The 19,910-nt window shown below is 44.6% G+C and overlaps 1 protein-coding gene across 3 annotated transcripts; it reads left to right on the top strand.

The window, feature by feature from the left end:
* Positions 1,720–8,302, top strand: Pilrb2 (paired immunoglobin like type 2 receptor beta 2). 3 transcript variants are annotated; one of them, XM_039090006.2, is made up of 5 exons: positions 1,720–2,640; positions 2,945–3,319; positions 5,488–5,677; positions 7,410–7,440; positions 8,003–8,302. In XM_039090006.2, exons 1-4 carry the CDS (start codon positions 2,592–2,594, stop codon positions 7,420–7,422), a joined length of 627 nt encoding a protein of 208 aa, XP_038945934.1. In that variant the 5' UTR covers positions 1,720–2,591; the 3' UTR covers positions 7,423–7,440; positions 8,003–8,302. The 3 variants fall into 3 exon arrangements, 2 of the variants coding, with proteins under 2 accessions (XP_038945934.1, NP_001389246.1); XR_010056384.1 differs by having other exon boundaries at positions 1,729–2,640; positions 2,936–3,319; positions 7,410–7,685; NM_001402317.1 differs by having other exon boundaries at positions 2,430–2,640; positions 2,936–3,319.

Below are 19,910 nucleotides of genomic sequence, written 5' to 3'. Positions count from 1 at the left end.
CAACTGAGCCAAAAGTTCAGATGGTGCTTTGTAATTTTGCTCAGGAGTGTTAGGTTTCTAGTGTCCAACATTTTTTTTTTTGATTCTTGTAGTTTTAAGATCTCCCTCCACATTTCTGACTGTTTGTGATTCTATTACACACCATGCTTTTAATTTCCATTTTAGTCTCACTCAAGATGCCCAACTCAAGAGGTGTCCCTTTTTATAGCTATCACTGCCTGTAACATGTTGTCTGACTGTGCTGGTCTACCCTCAGATCTTCTTTAACAACCACAGCTCTTTCCAGATGAGCAGTCAGCCCCTGAGTTTCCTGGTGCCTCCTTGAATTCCTTAGGAGCAGGCTCTGTGTTCATCTGCATTTGCTCCTCTAGTTTCCAGGTGGTCAGGAAGGACAGCAGGTCCCAGGGATACAATTCTTGAGGAGCTCTGGCACATTTCCCTCTTTCTGTTCTCTTTACTGTTCCCTGCCCTTCTCCATCTCCCACAGCTGAGAACACTCCCAGTGGGGAAGCTCATGTGAGGCTTGTCCTGGACCACTTACCTTTGCTTCCACCACAGGAAGATCATCTAAAGGACATGATGACCACAATTTTGGCCATGACCTTCCCAAGCATGGATCCCAGGTTCAGCAGTGAAGGATTTCTCTGGCCTACTCTGTCCTCCAGGCCAATTGTCTTGAGTGCATAGGGGATGATGGAGGGGTTCCTCATGGTGGTGCTGAATGCTGGGGAGAGTTGAGAAGTGAGTGGACCCTCGCTGGATGAGGGAGGGATGGGTGAGTGTCACATCCTGTCTCCTCTGTGGGATGTGGGATGGGGAACATCTCTTAGAAGTTCACACAGGGAAGGAAACAGATGCTTAAGGCTGAGACTATTAGAAAGTAAGCTATAATGCTCAGTCCATAACTGTCCTGACTGTGTGTCCACAGATTTTCAATGGGTCACAGAAAAGAAAGCCAGTGATTTTTTTGTACATAATTGTATGTAGCATACAGATATGATCAGTTCATAGTGAGTTTGCTGCTTGGGCTTTGGAACCCGATTTGATCTCTAGTGTCCATATAAAGAGGCCAGCAAGACCTTTAACCTTAGCAAAAGAGACAAGGCAGGCAGCGCTCTGTGAGTGGACAGTTAGCCTGGTCTATGTGTCTAGTTAGCCTGGTCTATGTGTCTAGTTCCACACCAAACACAGCTGAGCGATCTGTAATCCTAGGACTGAGGAAGTGCAGACAGGCTTGTCTGTACAGCTCACTGGCCAGTCAATCTAACCTCCACGGGAAACTTGGAGTCAGTGAGAGAGCCTGATGCAAAAATGAGGAGGATGAGACCTTAGGCTCTCCTCTAGCTTCAACATGCATAAACCAATGCATGCACACAAAGACAGATACACAGAGACACACACATATAGACACACATACAGGTATATTTTATGCTTTTAGTTTACAAAATGATAATAATTGTGCTCAGCTTATATTTGAGAGAAAAGTTTTTTTTTTTAAATTAGACTGAAAGGTCTAATGAAATATAGGTTGATGTCATTATGCAGGTGAAGGCAGGTACAGGATAGAATGAGGCCTGTCATTGGATGAGAAGGAAGGATGGGCAGGAGAAATGTTTTAGAGGAGGAGAAGACTTGAGCGGGAGGGAGGGCAGCTGAGAGAACATGGAGGCGGAGGTTGAGAATTTTCTCTGCACATTTACCTGTTGTTATGACTATTCTTAAGGGATGGATGTGTACAGGAGTTTATGTGTCTAGATGAGCAAATTATACCTTGTTTAGTTGGGCATTTATATCTTATCAATTGGATCAGAGGTTATTGTGTTGTGTGTTCTTTCATGTGGTGATTTAATTGAGTTCAAGAGATTGTGTGGTGACTGTACACACTGGGCTACCATGGAATAGGGATGTGTATGTCTGGCATCGTGTCAACCTGTCTTGGGAACTAGATGGCTGGAGAGATTGTTGCTAGAGAGTACCCATTGTCTGTGTGATATGGGATGGAATATAGTGTGTGAGAAGCTTTGTTGACTGAAATGAAAATATCCAATGGATGCCTTGTGGCCCTATGGTGCTGGCACTAATGTGGTATAAAAGAAACCTTCTTAAAAATTTTTTTACTGCAACAGTGGGGGACATAATACAAAAGAGATTGAGGAGGGGTAGGGAAGGAATAGAGAAAATATAGAGGAAAGGGGCAAAGAGATTACCACCCACTTAGGAAATGGAATAGAGTAGGTAACGTAGACTGTCAAGGTGGAAGAAAGGAAAACCAGCCATGCCAAGGGCTGGGACATGTCTCCCAGCCAAAATTGGGGACTGGGCCCAAGAGCCCTGTCATGTTGTCAGTAACCACAAGGGCAGTTCTTATGCAACATGGGAAAAGAAGTCAGATCAATAAGGAAGTTTCTGGCCACAAGGAGGTGGAGATGGAGAGGTCCTGCCCTACTCAGTCTTCCCCTTGAGAATGTCTGAGCGTGTCTATCACTTTACCCTGATTCTCTCTGGATTGCTGAGTGCCCCAGTGTCCCTAGCAGGGCATCAATGCCTTCCTGACAGCCCTGCTGGTCTCACTTCCTGGACAGAATCTGGCCATGGCTCAGACTCTCCTTCTTTTGCTGTCGGCAACATGTCTGCACACTGGTGAGTGGTGGGGACCTCACTAGCAGGGACTGAACCAGAGGAGGGGACAGAGTGGCTTGGAAAAGTGGGTGTCTTGTGTCCAGTGTCTGGTAGAGGAGCCAGCCAGGTCTCTCTGTCCTAAGAGTTCAACCTTCAGAGTGAGCACAACCCAACCCTTCTTTCTTTTTGCTGTCCCTGCAGTCATAGGGACAGTCCTGCCCTGTGTCCCACCCCTCCCTGCCGATGAAGACTCAGGATGCTCAGGGTTGTCCTTTAAATCCCTGCAGTGGCTTCAGATTCTCCCTGTCCTTCCCAGGGAACTCAGCAGGATTCACAAGAGAAAATGACCTTGGTTTCAACCAACCAGCTGTCCTCTCAGGAGTCCAGGGCGGCTCCATCGAGGTCCCCTTCTCCTTCTACTTCCCCTGGGAGTTGGCCAAGGATCCTCAGATGAGCATAGCCTGGAGATGGAAAAACTACCATGGGGAAGTCATCTACAACTCCACCCAGCCTTTCCTTCACGAGCATTTTAAGGGCCGGCTCATCATGAACTGGACACAGGGTCAGACATCTGGTGTCCTCAGAATCCTGAACTTGAAGGAGAATGACCAGGCCACATACTTCGGCCGAGTTTTTCTGCAAACCACAGAAGGCATGAAGTTGTGGCAGTCAATCCCTGGCACCAAACTCATCATTCATGGTGAGTCACCATGACTCAGGCTTTCACACCTGTGGCTTCCTTGTTCCCTAGATATCACATCAGGGTCCACAAGTCTGAGCTTCTTTTCATATTCCTTTCCCTCGCCTCTGCCCAAACATCTGCCACCTGCATCTTTCCTTGCAGTTGGGAGAAGTCTTTGTTGCCTCCTATGTCTGTCATCCTCTGCTCAGACAGAATCAGACAGGACTCGAGGCTTCAGTACCCCATAGTTCACACCCTTATTTTGACAAAACTAACTAAAGTCTTGTCCTCTTTCACCTGTGACCTCGAGCTGAATATAATTCTCCAGGATGGAGCCGACTCTCTTGTTTTTGTGGCAGGGCTCTAGTTGGTACCTATGTGAAGCTTCTTCACATAGCTCCAATGTCAGCACAGAACATAGAGTCGGGGCCATTGGATGTTCTGGTGTTCTCAGGTCTAACTGTAACTGCCACATGTCCCTATAGTCCCTCATTTCACCTCATAGTTCCCCAGGACACACCTATCTTCTCTCCCCAGTCTCTTCAGTCATTAGAACATGATTAAGAAAGTGTTTCCATTTCCATGATGTGGCTGCTCTGTCTTCTGATCCCTCCAGCCCCTCTGATGCTGAAGGAACTGGAGTCCCCTGGATTGGGAGCCCTGAGCCCATTGTAGTGCCTTGTGTTCCTGCATAGGGACCAAGAGAATCTGGGTCCTGTGTGTTGCTGCGTTGTTTCCTTCAACCTTTCTCTGTTGCTCCCCATAACCCCACTTTTTTTAAATGTGAGTACTTCTTTATTTCCTGTTTTCTTTCTATCTTGTTTATTTATTTTATATCAGTTTCTCAGCTTGTAGCCCTGGCTTTTCCAGTACTCAGTATAGAGACCCATCTGGTCTCGAACTCACAGCAATCTGCCTTGCCTCTGCCTCCTGAGTGTGGACAGTACAGCATGTGCCACAAAATCCAGAGGTGCCTCCTGACTGTCCTAAACTAAACTATGAGAGGATGTGCACAGCACAATTATCTGTGCAGATTATAGCTACCATGTTGACCTGTAGTAGCATTTGATAGCTGCTGCCTGGAGTTAGAGAGAAAGTATTCATTTTATATATGTGTCTAGTTCAGTCATTCTCTAATTTACTAAATCTGCAAATCTTTTATACAGTTCTTCATGTTGTGGGGACCCACATCCCTAAAAGTATACCATTGCTACTTTATAACTTTAATTATCCTATTTTTATGAATCACAATGAAATACCTGAAATGTGTGATACCTGATAAGTAATCCATGATGGATAATGATGCACAGGTCTAGAACCCCTGGTTTAGAATTCGCAAATAGGTAAATATTGGGAAAAAATTTCTCAGTTATGTGTATAAAGCAAAGGAATCTATTCTTCCCTGGAGAGAGCTGCACACCTAAAGCTAAAATTGTGTTTTTTCTTTTACACATTTCGGCATATTCGGTGTGTATGAACATGTGGGTGTGTAAAGGCAGATATATGTGTGTGTGTGTGTGTGTGTGTGTGTGTGTGTGTGTGTGTACATATGTTTATGTCTGTAGTGGTTAGAGGAGATCTTAAGGTCTCATCCACCTTACTTTTGGGACAAGCTCTCTCACTGGCTTTAAGTTTTTCATCGAGGCTAGGTTGGCAGGCCAGTGAGCCACAGGGACAAGTCTGCCTCCACCTCCTCAGCTCTAGGATTACAGCTCCCTTGGCTCTGTTTGACATGGAACTAGACACATAGACCAGGTTACCTGTCCACTCACAGGGCTCTGCCTGCCTCTGTCTCTTGGGCTAGGAGCAAGGTCATGCAGCCTTCACCAGGTTCTTGATATTGATACTGGGGACCAAATTCAGGTTCTTGAGTCCAAGGACCAAACTCACTGTGAATTAACCATATCTGTATGTTACATACATTTAAGTAAAAAAAAATCACTGTATTTTTCTGACTTAGTATCTGTGAGCCAATGAAAATTAGTGAACACACAGCCAGGACAGTTGGGGACTGTGCATTTGAGCTTACTCTTCTGGAGTCTCAGCCTTAAGCATGTGTGCCCTTTCTTGTGTGAACTTCTAACAGCTGTTCTGCGTCCTGCATCCAACCAAGGAGACAAGGTGTGACACTCACCCATTCCTCACCTCATTCAGGGAGCATTTTCTCACTTCTCATCTCTCCACAGCTCTCATTACTACCCCGGGGAGCCCCTTCATCATCCCCTCTGCAGTCCTCACAGCTGGCCTGGAGGACACAAGGGGCCAGAGGAATCCTTCACTGCTGAACTTGGGAGCCATGGTTGGGATGGTCATGGCCAAAGTTGTGGTCATCATCCCCCTCTATGGATGGGTGATCTTCCTGTGGTGGAAACAAAGGTAAGTTGTCCAGGACAGGCCTCACCTGAGCTTCCCTACTGGGAGTGTTCCCAGCTGTGGGAGATGGAGAAGGGCAGGGAAGAGTAAAGAGAAGAGAAGGAGGGAAATTTGCCTGAACTCCTCAAGAACTGCATGAAGCCTGCTGTCCTTCCTGACCACCTGGAAATCAGAGGAGCAAATGCAGATGAACACAGTGCCTGCTCCTGGGAATTCAAGTAGGCACGCAGGAACCTCAGGGGCTGACTGTTCATCTGGAAAAACCGTGTCTGCTGTAGAAGAAATGAGGGTAGACCAGCTTTTGCAGACAACACGTTACCGGAAGTGATATGTATAAGTAGAGACACCTCTTTGAGTTGGGCATCTGTAACTAAAATGGAAATGAATGGACACAGAAAGAGAAAGAAATGTGTATGGAGAACTTAACACTACAACAAGCAAAAGAGTTGGACACCAGAAGTATAACCCCCCTCAGCGAAATCATGAAACACCCATTGGAGTGTCTCAGTTGAAGTGATTTTTCCACAGTCACATGAGCATGATACCAGGAGCCATAGAAAGAGTTGTCAGATGCTAGGACAGGCTGATGCGCTCAGATCCCTGTGGCTCCCTGTGCTGCCCACCTTAGCTACTGGGTCTAATGAGTGACCTTCCTCACAATCCAGAGAGGACAGCTCCTAAAGGAAAATGCCCAAGGTTGTCCTCCAGCAGCACACAAGTGTACACATTTTCAAATATTCACATGTGGTTATGCTCTGTTCAAAGTAAATTTTACAAAAAGATTAGGGAAGTACTCTAAATCCAAGCATATTGGCAGAATGGAAAAGTTTATACATTATGTCCCTGCAAAACACACACATACATACACAACACACAAACAGACACACACACACTTGAAAATACAATGTTCTTTTGCAAAATCCCATTATATTTTTGTATAAACAAATTATTTGTCTTCAAATATTCATGGGTACTCTAAGAAATAAAATTGGGGACAAAGAGGGGTACAAAATAAGTCCAGCCCTTGGGAAATCCAGAGAAGGGAATCAGGGCTTCACGTCTATCTACAGTTACATAGCAAGCTGTAGGCCACTGGGCTCCAAATGTCTTGTACACCCAACACAAGACCTACATGTGAACTGAGGTCAGAGTTGATTTAGATCCATTGGGACTACAGGATATGGATAGAGATGCATAGATGGTGGAGTGTAATGGAAGTTTACAAATGAACATTTAAATGTGCATCCCACTGTTTCAGACAGGCTCTGCCCTGTGTTCCTGTAAGTAGAAGAACTGAGAGGTGGAAGAGCAGCAGCCTGAATGACCGCAGAAGTCTGACTGGGATTAAATCCCTGAGTCTCAGACTGCAGGATGCAGCAGCCTACACTGAGAGGGACAGCTAGAAAGCAAGACTTCAGGGAGGCAAGAGGGAGACACAGTGAGTGTAGAGCAGAGAAGGCAGAGATGTGTCAAGAAAGTAGAGCAGGGAAAAGGACTGAAAGGGAGACAGGAAATGGGTGAGTTCACTAGTAGTCATCTGACATGCTGTGTTATACAGAAAGAAGGCAGACTCCTGGCCTCAGGTCCTGCTGATTCTCAGACCTGTGCCTACCTGGATGCAGCAGACATGTGTGATGCCCTCATCCCCTCCTGTTGTGTGCACACAGGGAACAGCTGAGAGGCAGGAATGAGAACCAGCGTGGCTGACCCACTGACACAATTTCTTCTCCTACAGGCCAGCAGAATAAAGACTATACCCTAGTAAGGTGAGTGCCTGTCATCTCAAGGGACGGATGAGGAGCTGCTTGGAAGTTCATTATGAGAGGCATGAATGCAATCCAGAGTGATGATTCAGTCAGAAACGCATGGCACAGGGGTACGAGGACCTGAGTTTGATGGATTAGGGGCTCCCACCTAGGGATGTGATGTCGCAGGAACTTGCAATCCCAGCCCTAGTCCAGCAAGAGACAAGCAGAGACAGATTGGCTGAACACCTAGTCTAGAACAACTGGTGAGTTCCAGGCCTGTGAAAGATTGTGTCTTTAACAACTAGGGGGATTATTCAACGTGAAAATCATGGACATAACATTTTCTTAATTGATTTTACCTAAAATATTTTAAATTACACATTAAGGAAGAAAAATAATATATGCCAGTGAGATAGCTCAGTGGGAAATGCCCTCTACTGCCTAGCCCAGTGATGTGGAAATGATTTCTGGGGACCCTAATGGTACACAGAGAACACTGACCCTGGACAACTGTCATCTGTCTTTCCTGGATGCCCAACCGATCCTGGTGACAAATAATCTTTTATTCCTCATCTAACAGGCTCCCCAGTGCTAGGATCTCCCATCAGGGAGGTGAGTTTATATCAAAGTTGGTGACCAGACACCCTGCATCCCACAACCTTCCATGGCTTCTCGCTGGGAGTCAGTCATCATGGCTGCAGGATTCTCCTGTGAAAATCACCATTCTTGGATAACTCCCACTTCTGCCATGTGGGCTCTGACACCCTTGTTTGGAACCAACGTCCTCCTGTGTGTCTCTGGGCCTGAAAGCCTGACTGTGCTGTTGTCTCTCTGCTCATGGAGTTATTGACACTGTTAATAAATATCTTACTCCCAGCAATCCATCTCAGTGTCTCTCCTGAGCCCCCATCCTTTTCCCTTCCTGACACTTCTTAGAGAGTGTAGACTGTGTCTAGGGTGTAGGTCACTGGAATAGATGTAAGGGCCATGGTTTTCATTGAAACCCACAGCCTGAGAATCAGATTTCTCCTCTTCTTTACTCTCTGGATGCTGACATCTCATCCAGAGTCACCCCTCCCCACATGCTTCACATCAAGTGTCAGAGCATGGCTTGCTTGGGTCCCATGTTGAGCTTTCTTTACTCACAAGCCCAATTGTATGCCCTCACTTTCTCATTTCCTTCCATGTTGACATTCTGCACTCTTGGTTCTCTCCTAAAATGGGAAATATGTCCCAAGTCCAGTCTGTCCTAATATATGATAGTCAGCAGGTCACCTTATAATAAAAATTTGTGGGTATAGAGGAAACCATCCAGAGTGACCCAGAAGGAATGAAACCATGCTTCTCATGACAGAAGAATTTTATGTCTATGCTCCATAGAGATCTACCAACCATAGTGAGCCATAAATGAAGAGGTATGGATACAGCTCCAGTTCTCCAATCACAAGCCTTCAATGAATATCTTCCATGGGCCTATTCTTGGTCATTGGGAAGTCGTTTGGTCATGAGGAGTTCACCAAAACTGATGTGGCTAAAGTGAAGTGCCCTGGAACAGCTGTGAGATGTCTACTATGGTTGTGACTGCATCCTAGACCCTGAGACTGAACTCAGCAGCTCTAAGGGGCATGGTGATATTGGGCATTCCTGGTGTGTTTACACAGATGGCTGCCAAGATGCTGGTCTGTCCAGTCCTCTCAAGGAGGTTCATGCACCGGAAAGAAGGGGCCTTAATCCACTTTTTCAAATGGTCATGTGACTTCTCAGGTCTTTTTCCATTGAATAAGAGGGAAAACCGAGAGATAAGCCCAGAGCAAAGACTTATAGAGCCAACATTCTCACCTCTACATATGTGCTTAAGCTCAGGTTGTGTACACTTAGGCAGCCTGTGTCTTTGATCTGCCAAAAGGGAACATTATGTTCCAACTAGAGAGTAGATATTGGCTTCTGTCCTGGTGACAAATGTTTGGAATTTATGTTCCCTAGACTGTACTGATCAGTAAGAAAAAGGAATAAAAGAAAATGAGGATTATAACATTCCTGTTATCCCAACAATTGACAGGTTGTGATGGGAATATTATCAATTTTAACATTGATTGTCAACCTGTGGGCCACCACCTCTCTAAAACTAGGAGAATGTTTTCACAGCAGTCACATTTCGGATATCCTGAATATCAGATGTTTATATTATGATCATAACTGTAGCATAATCATGAAATACCAATGAAATAATTCTATGATTGGAGTCACCCCAACATGAGGAAATATCAGAGCATTAGGAAGCTTGAGAACCACAGAATTAGCGGCTATTCTTGGTACCTCTTGAGTTTAGGCCAGCCTGGGTTACATGAGACTCTGTTGTTACATCAACAGCAAAGCCTAACAAAACTGAAATCAGTAAAGTGTGTCATGAAGAAAGGGTCCTCACTTAGCTCCCTTTTCGTTGGAGATGGAGAACTTGAATATGATACTTAGCTTCTCTCCAGATTTATATAAAATATAACGTGACTAGCAATACTTCAGTTTATGTGTGTTTGTTTTTGTTTTCTTCTGTTTTGGAGGAGGGGGTTTCTCTATTATATACATCTGATTGTCCTGGGACTTGCTTTGTACACAAAGTCTGGCCTCAAAGTCAGAAAATCTCCTTCTGCTGCATCCTACTAAATGTACCGACATGGTAGGGTATTAACTTTCCTGTTTTTTGTTCATTTATTTGTTTTGGTTTTGGTTTGTTTTAAGCTAAATATAATAACCCTGAGGAGGGGGGGGTATGAGTTTCACTGTTTCTGTGACAACAAACTTGATGACATACCTATAAATGTCTCTGTCCTTGGCTATCAGCAGATGTTGGGGGAGACTGAACTGTTTCCCCAGTCCCACTCACTGGACCTTTAGAACACAGTATAGAGTCTCTTCCTCGGGACTCCCCTGGACAGGTGTGCAGGCAAGAGCTCATCTGAGGCTGAGGAGCAGGTGAGGCAGATGAAGATGATGATGTCATTTTAGGGAAGAAACATGAGGTCAGTTGACAGCAGGCAACTGTGCTATCGTAAAAGTGAAGCTTTGGCCTCATCATCCTGTCTACACCACCAGCTGCCATTCTTCCCCCACCCTCTCTAGCTTCTCCACTCTCTCTAGGCACCACTCTTGGGGGTTACTTTGTGAACACACTCTGGATCTTTGGCTGGTCACTAGGGAAGAGAGATCAATGAGTGTGTGTGTAAGCAAGTGGTGAAAAGAATGAAGATGAGAGAGGGACAGTTTTCATCTATGAGGTTATCTGCTGGGCCCACAGAGCCTGCAGTATGTGTTATCTGAGGGATGTCTCTGGAATTGGATCATCCACAGAGAATCAGGAAGGGTTGAGCCTGTTTTCTCCCTCTGCTCTCATGTGATAAGTTAATTAGTTATAAAGTCAGAGAGTCTGAATGCTGTGAACAACGTCAGAAACTAGAGTCTCAAGAATCACAGAGCCCACTCTTAGGGAGGCCTTGTTTAGTCAGGATGATGACGGGCAATATGTTGTAGCAGATCATATGCGAAAGGATCCTTGCATGATATGTGTCTGAGATCCGGTGTATTTGTGTGCAAGTCAGTTTGGGCTCATGTGTGGAAGTGCAGAGGATAATCTCAGGTATGGTAATTAGCAACACCATCCAAGTTCACCATCAACTTTGTGTTTCTGTTTTTGATTGGTTGGTGTTTTGTTTGATACATAGACTTTTGTAGGTTTGGCTGGGATTTCTTTGTTCATGCAGTTGGGGTTTTTTTGGTTTGTTTATTCTTTGACACAAGTTTTCACTCTATTCCCTTTGCTGTCTAAAATCTGGATACAAAGACCATACAGCACAAACTCAATGAGATCCATGTGCTTCTGTTTTCCTTCTCCCAAATCTAGACTTGTATGCCCATGAACAATGTGGGTTATAATTTTTTAAATAACACTCACTCATTCATTCTGGTATGTGTAGGGTAGGTGGAGACACATTGGCTACTCCCTCAGCATCACTCATATTCTAACCCTGCCAGCTGACACGACCCATGGTCCTGTGCTATGCAAAAGCCCAGTGTGCACACCAAAACCACAGACTTCCTGTCCCAAGAACAGATCATGATTTGGGATTAAGGAGCCAGCAGGTGGCAGCAGTGCAGCTGACCACAGGGCGTAGTTGGCATCCTTAGAACCCACCAGAGGCTGCTGTATTAAAAACGTGGTGTCCAGCAGCTGACTTATGGCAGTCTTGTCAGGTCCAGGCCCTTCTTGGGTGGGTTCGTAATCAGATGACCTTCTACCCAGAGACCTCAGACAGGCAGGATAAGGTAGATGAAATCTGGAGATGAGTGCTCATGGCCATGAGGACATTTTTACCTCACTGAGCCAAAGATTGTCATATGGTAGAATGCGTTCTTGCCTGTCATGGACAGAAAATGATGTTCTTTGTCCACTGAGTGACAAAGGAGCAGAATCATGCACACCTGTATTCACCACTGAGGGGATGCACAGATAGGAGGGTGTGTAGGAGTTTCAAATCATCCTTGAATACATAACAAATTTAAGGACAAGCTTGGCCAAACCACAGCCTAAATATCTGTCAGATGAGCACCTGTTATCCCAAAAGGTTGGGGACGCTTCAGGGAAGTTTATTGTGAGAGGCATTCAAGGGAGCAAGAGAGATGATTCAGCCAGAGAGGTGTACATGGGTAGCAGGGCCTGAGGTTGATCTGGAGCAGCCACACTATAAGTCAGGGATATGGCAGGAATTTGTAATCCCAGCCCAGCATGAGCAAGAGACAGGGATAAGCATGGGGCTGACCTTGTAGCTAGTCTAGCCTAATTGGTGAGATCCATACCCATGAGAGTCATGGTATAAAAAACTGTGTGGATTTCTCAAGATGATCCATCATGGTCATAACATTTTATAAGCGTATGGTAAATGAAGTATTTTAAAGTGCTATATTAATGAACAACAAAACAGTGTATGGCAGTGAGATATGGAGCTCAGTAGAAATGCTGCCTAGCACAGTGACCTGGGTGTGATTCCTGGGGACTCAAATGTTACATGGAGAAAACTGACTGTGGACAATTGTCCTCTGCCTGTCAGGATCACCCACAGGCTCCTGGTGAGTCATCATCTGTTAGTCCTCATGTTACAGACCTCCTGGTGCCATGACCTCTCACCATGGAGGTGAGTTACTTCAAATAGTGATTGAGGGGACTCACCATGCATATCACCACCTTCCCTGCCTCCTTCATGGGAATGAGAGCACATGGATGCATGGTTGTGTGTGATACATCCTAGGAATCTCTGTCAGCTCTGATGTCCTCGCCTTTGAATGCATGTCTTTCTCCGGTCATGAGAGCCTGAATGGTGTTCTCTGTTGGTTTATGAATTTGTAATACTTTTTAAAAATTTTTTTAAGACTTTATTACAGATGGTTGTGAGCCACCATGTGGTTGCTGGGAATTGAACTCAGGACCTCTGGAAGAGCAGTCAGTGCTCTTAACCACTGAGCCATCTCTCCAGCCCCTAGTAATACTTTTTATTAAATGTGGGATAATAACTTAAATAATTCAAGGAGCCAGTTCAGAGCAATACTAAGATCAAACCAGAAAATCTCATTCTGAGAGCAGCAGAAGTTAGGAGTGTTCCCTCCTTCTGCACATTCAGGTCGGAGAAGCCTGTACCACCCCCATCTCTGCCATTTTTGAGGAAGTAATAGCAAGATGGCTGAATTACAGGTCTAATTTCCTTTTTCACCATAGAGACATATCCGTAACCTGTAATATCTTTTCATGCAAATGAAGCTCTCTCAGATCCTCAGCACAAGCCAATCATGTACAGTCATCTTATAACCAATAATCATTTAGGAAATTTCATATAGCCTCTGTTACTCCCAATAAATCACAGCTCTATCACTGAAAACCTCTCAGAGAAGCCTGTTTCTTCACAGGACCCAATTCAGAAGACATCCTGTGAGTGAACAACCCTGGAAAAACTTTGTTCCTATCCTTCCAGCACTGAGCTCATCTTTCCTGTAGACCTTAAGGTCAGAAGAAGAATCAGTCCAGCAAATGAAAGTCTCACTCCAAGCATGCTTCTCAGTATTTGTCTTGACCCTTTTCTCCCATATGCAACCTCTAAGAGAGTGGCAGACTCTGTCCAGGATACAAGTCAGTGGGACAGGGGCAAGGACCAGGGTCCATATTGAGAATAACAGCCTGAGAATCAGGGTTCCCCTCTCCCTTATTCCCTGCACGCTGCCATCTCATCCAGAAACTTGACCCCCCTCCCTCCATGCTTCACATTCAGTGACAGACAACATGTCATGTTTAAGGCCCATGTTGGGCTTTTCCTCAAAGGTCCAAGTATACACACTAATTTTCCCATTTCCTGCCATGTTGATATTCTGGACTCTGGGTTCTGTCCTAGGACAGTTCCTTTTCGCCATGTTCAGTCTGTCTTAACTTTTGATAGTCAGCAGACCTGCTCCTAACAGAACACAGAAACTTTCCATTCTGACCTATGCTTGATAGAGTTCCTTCAACCACAGTGTGTCATAGCTGCAGTGTGGTACCAATGAACTGCAGTCCACCAATTACAAGTCTCAAATGAGTATCATTCATGGGACTTTGCTGAGGCATTTGGAAAATTATCTCCAATCCCATGAGAGTAAATGGAGAAAACTGGGGTCATAGAGTGGTCATCAAGCCTTCTTATGGCTAAAGTGAAGGGTCCTGGAATTTTTTCCAGTGGTTGTCACCCAAGCTTCTTGAGGTTGAACTCAGCAGCACTCATGGGCATGGTGACCTTTGGATCTGGGTGGTGTTTTCTCTGAGCATCCCTGATGTGTTAATACAGAAGGATGTCATGATGGTCTGTGTAGTCATCCATAGTTGTCCATTTGCATCTCAACACCATAGGCAGCTGCACACAGAAAAGGCCTCAAGAGTAGACCCTCAGAGACATTGGGACGCTGACATGCTATTGGGTCTAGGGAGATTCGCTCTAGACCAGACTGGTTATCCAGAACAAGTCTATAGCCAAATTAATGAAATAGCCATCAAGGCATGGAAAGCACTGCCTAATAGGGGCGCAGTCTCCAGGAACCTTACCAAGGTTCTGCAAGGGCCCACAGAGCCTTTATCAGACTTTGTAGCCCGCATGGTAGAGGCCGCTACCAAGATCTTCGGAGACCCTGATATAGCCATGCCTCTCATTAAACAGCTAGTGTATGAGCAATGTACAAAAGAATGTAGGACTGCTATAACACCATACAAACATAAAGGTTTAGAAATTTGGATGAAAGTCTGCAGGGAAATGGGAGGGCCATTGACTAATGCTGGCCTAGCGGCAGCTGTGGTGCAGTTAGGGAAAACCACCACCACGGATACCTGTTTCAAATGTGGCCGTAAAGGGCATTATCGAAGACAGTGTCCTGAAAGGAGTAGGGGGAATATTAGCGATAGACCCAAGCAGCCTGGACTATGTCCACGGTGTAAGAAGGGAAACCACTGGGCAAATGAGTGTTGATCTGTGAAGGACTTGGATGGCCGACCCCTATCGACAGGATATGGTTGTGCACGGCCAAAAAACGGACAACAGGGCCCATGTCCCCAGGGCCCTCCAATATATGGGGCTCTGCAGGGCGACAGTCAGGGACAGGACAAACAGAGGCTTTGGCCTTTCCTTTGCCACCCAAAGGACCGAGGAGAGCCACTAAAGACTCCGCAGGACTGGACCTTCACTCCACCACCAGACTCGTACTGACCCCCCAAATGGGAGTGCAGCCTGTAGACACAGATTTTAGAGGACCCCTCCCTAAAGATACAGTTAGGCTATTGTTGGGATGCTCCTCCTCTGCCCTGAAAGGTTTACAGATTGTGCCCGGAGTGATTGACCCTGATTATTTAGGCACAGTAAAAGTCTTGGTAGCCTCCCCCCAGGGATTCACTGCCATTTCCCCTGGAGACAGAATTGCTCAAATGCTGCTTCTGCCTAGCTTGCATAAGCGCTTTCCTGCTGAAAATAAAATCAGAGGGGACAGGGGCTTAGGATCTACAGGCTCCCGATTTGCCTTTATCTCATTGGAACTGGGTGATCGTCCAATGTTAACATTGACTGTGGAGGGACGATCATTCCTTGGCCTGTTGGACACTGGAGCAGATCGTAGTAGTATCTCTGCTCATGACTGGCCACTTAGGTGGCCTACGCAAACATCATCTCAGGCCCTACATGGTCTAGGGTACGAAATGTCTCCTTTAATAAGCTCCAAAGAATTGACATGGAAGGATACAGAAGGGAGATCAGGAAACATTACTCCCTATGTTATAGACATTCCTGTGACACTGTGGGGCAGAGATGTTTTGATAAATCTAGACTTGAGACTGACTAATGATTACTCCCCGCAAGTCAAGGATATGATGGCAGAAATGGGCTACGTGCCTAGAAACGGTCTGGGAAAAAACTTACAAGGACAAGTTGACCCAGTACTGTCAAAACAAAAACAAGACAGGATGGGTCTGAGTTTTTCCTAGGGGCCATTGAGGGGGGAATACCCTTTTCATGGAAAACAGAGGAGCCTGTATGGGTTCCTCAATGCCATCTATCCTCTGAAAAATTAATTGCTGCTGCCGAATTAGTATTCGAACAATTACAATTAGGACATATTCAACCATCGAGATCACCTTGGAATACACCCATATTTGTTATTAAGTAAAAAATCAGGAAAATGGCGATTATTACATGATTTAAGAGCTATCAATTCTCAGATGCAAATAATGGGTCCCATACAGAGAGGTTTACCATTACTCTCCAGCATCCCTGCTGATTGGCCTATTATTATTATTGATATTAAAGATTGTTTTTTTCCATCCCTCTTGCTCCACAAGATAGCGTGCGATTTGCATTTACTTTGCCCTCTATGAATAATGAAGAGCCTGATAAGCTCTATCAGTGGGTGTTCTTGCCTCAAGGTATGGCTAATAGCCCTACTATGTGTCAGCTTTATGTAGGACAAGCCCTACAGCCTGTACATGACCAATTCCCAAAATTAAGAATAATACATTATATGGATTATATTTTGCTTTCAGCTAAAGATTGTGGCACCATAGAAGTGGCCTATGTGAAAGTGGTTAAGGTGCCTGAAAACAATCAATTGTTCATAGCACCTGGAAAGGTTCAAATGGGCCAAATAGGGGACTATCTAGGAACTAAAATCACTCCTCATAATATTTCCCCTCAGAAAATAGAATTACGAAAATATCATTTAAAAACATTAAATGACTTTCAGAAATTACTAGGAAACATAAATTGGATTCGACCCTATATTAAAATGCCCAATGTAGATTTGCAACCACTCTATGAGATCCTGAAAGGGGATCCTCAGCTTACTTCACCCTGTGCTTTAACCGAGGAAGCATGATTATCCTTGAGGAAAGTAGAAGAAGGACTGGAAAAGGCAATGCTAAGAAGGTACAAGGAAAAGGAGGATCTCCTTTTGTGTATATTGAGAACCTTTCGTCAGCCTACAGGAGTGCTGTGGCAACAAGGACCACTTCTTTGGATTTATCCCCATATTTCTCCTAATAAGACCCTTGAATGTTACCCTTATGCCATTGCACAGCTTGCTGTGTTAGGCGTTAAATCTTGCATTCAGCATTTTGGTATTTTACCCAAGAAAATTATTATACCATATACTACAGCTCAGATGGAAACATTGTGTGCCTTGATAGATGATTGGGCCATGTTACGCTGTAGTTTTGATGGAGAGTTTGACTATCATTATCCTAAAGATCCTTTGCTACAATTTTTTATTGAACATCCTGTGATTTTTCCTAAGGTCACTGCCTCAGAGCCTTTGTCTGGAGTGTTGGATATTTATACGGATGGCTCCAAAACAGGTGTAGGTGCCTATATCGTTGATTCTCAAGAACCAGTCTTAATTCAATACAGTCCAGGCACCCCCCCCCCAAATTACAGAATGTAAAATTGTATTGGAAGTTTTTAAAAGATTTCCTGATTCTTTTAATTTAATTTCTGACTCTGCTTATGTAGTTAATGCTGTGCACTCACTTGAAATTGCAGGGCCAATTCGGTCGACTGGTACCGTATGTCAAATTCTTTTAGAATTACAAAAATTGATTTGGGCCAGAAAATAAATTTCCATACAACATATTCGAGCCCATACTAATTTGCCTGGTCCCATGACCAGTAATAACGCCCTGGTGGATGCTAGTACTCGTAGAGAGTTTATTTTTCATGTCAGTCCGGTTGATCTGGCTAGAGAATTTCATCAAAAGTTTCATGTTCCTGCCTTTACTTTTCAACAAAAATTTAACATCTCTAGGGCTACAGCCCATGATGTGGTGTTACGTTGCCAGAATTGTGTTCAATTTCATCACCCTCTTCATGTGGGGATTAACCCTCGTGGTCTGATCCCACTAAAACTTTGGCAGATGGATGTCACACACATATCTCAATTTGGAACTTTAAAATATGGTCATGTTTCTGTTGATACCTGTTCTGGTAGTATACACACCTCTCTGATAACTGGTGAAAAGGCTCGTAATGCCATTAGTCATTGCTTAGAAGCACGGGCAGCCTGGGGAAAGCCTGATAGTCTCAAGATGGACAACGGTCCTGCCTACACAGCAAAGTCCTTTCAGACTTTTTTCCAGGCAATGCAGGTTGGCCATGCCACAGGATTGCCATACAACCCCCAGGGCCAGGGCATCGTGGAAAGAGCACATTGTACTTTAAAAGAGCTGATACAAAAACAAAAAGAGGGAATTGCTAGCAGCTGGACACCAAAAGAACAACTTTCTTTAGCTCTTTTTACTTTAAATTTTTTAATTTTAAATGTGCATGGCCACTCTGCCCCGGACCGCCATACTGCCATTACCCCTATGACTAATGCAGAAGTAAAGTGTAAGGATGTCTTAACTGATGAATGGTGTGGCCCAGATCCCGTGATTTTGAGATCTAGGGGAGCTGTTTGTGTTTTTCCGCAGAATCAAGAAAATCCAATTTGGGTACCTGAGCGCTTGACTCAAAAATTGCCTTCTGCTCTTCCTGAAGATGAGACTATGAACCCTAGTATTACTACTGGGAATGGTAATCCAGGTTGATTCACTCACCCTGTGGGCTATTGCCAGATCCTGGCCAGTACCCATGCCAGTTCATAGCAATTCTACTGTTTTGCCAACCTTTTTCTCCACCTCCTGTTTGAGTGATGTTCCCTGTATAGCGCCAAATGGAGAAATGCCCCAACGGTATGCCGCCACTAACTTTTCTCTGTCGCATACCTTATGTTTTACTGTTAAGAACTCTTCCCTGTCCTGTGTTTGGTTGCATAGGGCCACACTAGCTAATTGGTTGGATCCTATGAGTGGCAGTGCAATGGGCACCGGGGTCATCCTGGCTGCTTTGAGTCAAATTACCAAGGGGTTCTCTTCAGCCAGCAGAAAAATGTCAGTCAATAGTTCTGCTGATTTGAACATTACATTTGATTATGATGCATAATTGTAGCATTCCATCACACCCGGGGCAAGGTAACTATACACAGGATAACTCTACCCGTTGTAGAGTCTTACCTGCTTGCCCACCATATCAAGAGTTCCCACCTGATTTTACCCCATGTCAGAGTCCATTTCATAGAGCGAAACAATTCTTGCCAGGATTTGAGTTTTCCCCACCTCTTGGCAAAACACAATTTAATTGGAAACAGAATAAGTCTAGCATGGAAAATCTCTGGCCTTGGTTTCAATGGGTGCTGTCCAATGAGCAAGGGGCATATACATCCCTGACCCCCTTTGCTAGGTTAGTGGGTGAGAACTTCACACTGTATAATGTTTCAGCTACCAGAAAAAATGATACCAGGTTGATCAATATTCAATATAATAACCTTTTGGCAAATGATACTGCCACTAGTACTTCAGTATGTGTTAGATCACCTTTTTTCTTTCTCATAAGCACTAATGTAAGCAATGATGTTTTAAATTGTAATAGCTCTGATGTAGTCTGCTATTTAGCTGAATGCTGGGATGGCACCAACGACACCACAGTGATGGTTAATTTTCCCTCCTTTGTGCCAATCCCAGTGGAGGCAAACCCAGATAGCTTTCCTATTCTTAATTTGCTAAGAGCCAGAAGGGATTTTGGAATTATGGCAGCTATAATTTCAGCTATTGTGCTGTCTGCTGCTGCAGCTATTACAGCCGCAATAACCATGACTAATGAAGTACAGACGGCTGAGACTGTCAATCAGATTGTAGAAAGAACTGCAGTGGCACTAGAGATACAAGAAGAATTTAATACTCATTTGGCATCTGGCCTTCTATTAGCTAAGATAGATTTAATTCAAGAACAAATTGAAGCACTGTATCATATGACACAGGTGTCCTGTGTTTCCTCCCTTAGAGGAAACTACTCCTTTGCAAGCTAACATTTCTCAGCATTCTCAACAGAGCAAAGAAATCTCGAATTATCTGA

The sequence above is a fragment of the Rattus norvegicus genome, chromosome 12 (assembly GCF_036323735.1).
Source record: "Rattus norvegicus strain BN/NHsdMcwi chromosome 12, GRCr8, whole genome shotgun sequence".
NCBI classification, from domain to species: domain Eukaryota; kingdom Metazoa; phylum Chordata; class Mammalia; order Rodentia; family Muridae; genus Rattus; species Rattus norvegicus.
Note: the sequence above shows the minus strand (reverse complement) of the source record. Positions and strands in the feature narration are given on the sequence as shown.

What these genes read in the sequence shown, in the direction of transcription:
- Pilrb2 (NM_001402317.1), top strand. Translation starts at nt 2,592, where the DNA reads ATGGCTCAGACTCTCCTTCTTTTGCTGTCGGCAACATGTCTGCACACT. An exon ending in GGCAACATGTCTGCACACTG is followed by an intron (nt 2,641 to 2,935) that starts GTGAGTGGTGGG and finishes TGTCCTTCCCAG; the next exon opens with GGAACTCAGCAGGATTCACA. An exon ending in CACCAAACTCATCATTCATG is followed by an intron (nt 3,320 to 5,487) that starts GTGAGTCACCAT and finishes ATCTCTCCACAG; the next exon opens with CTCTCATTACTACCCCGGGG.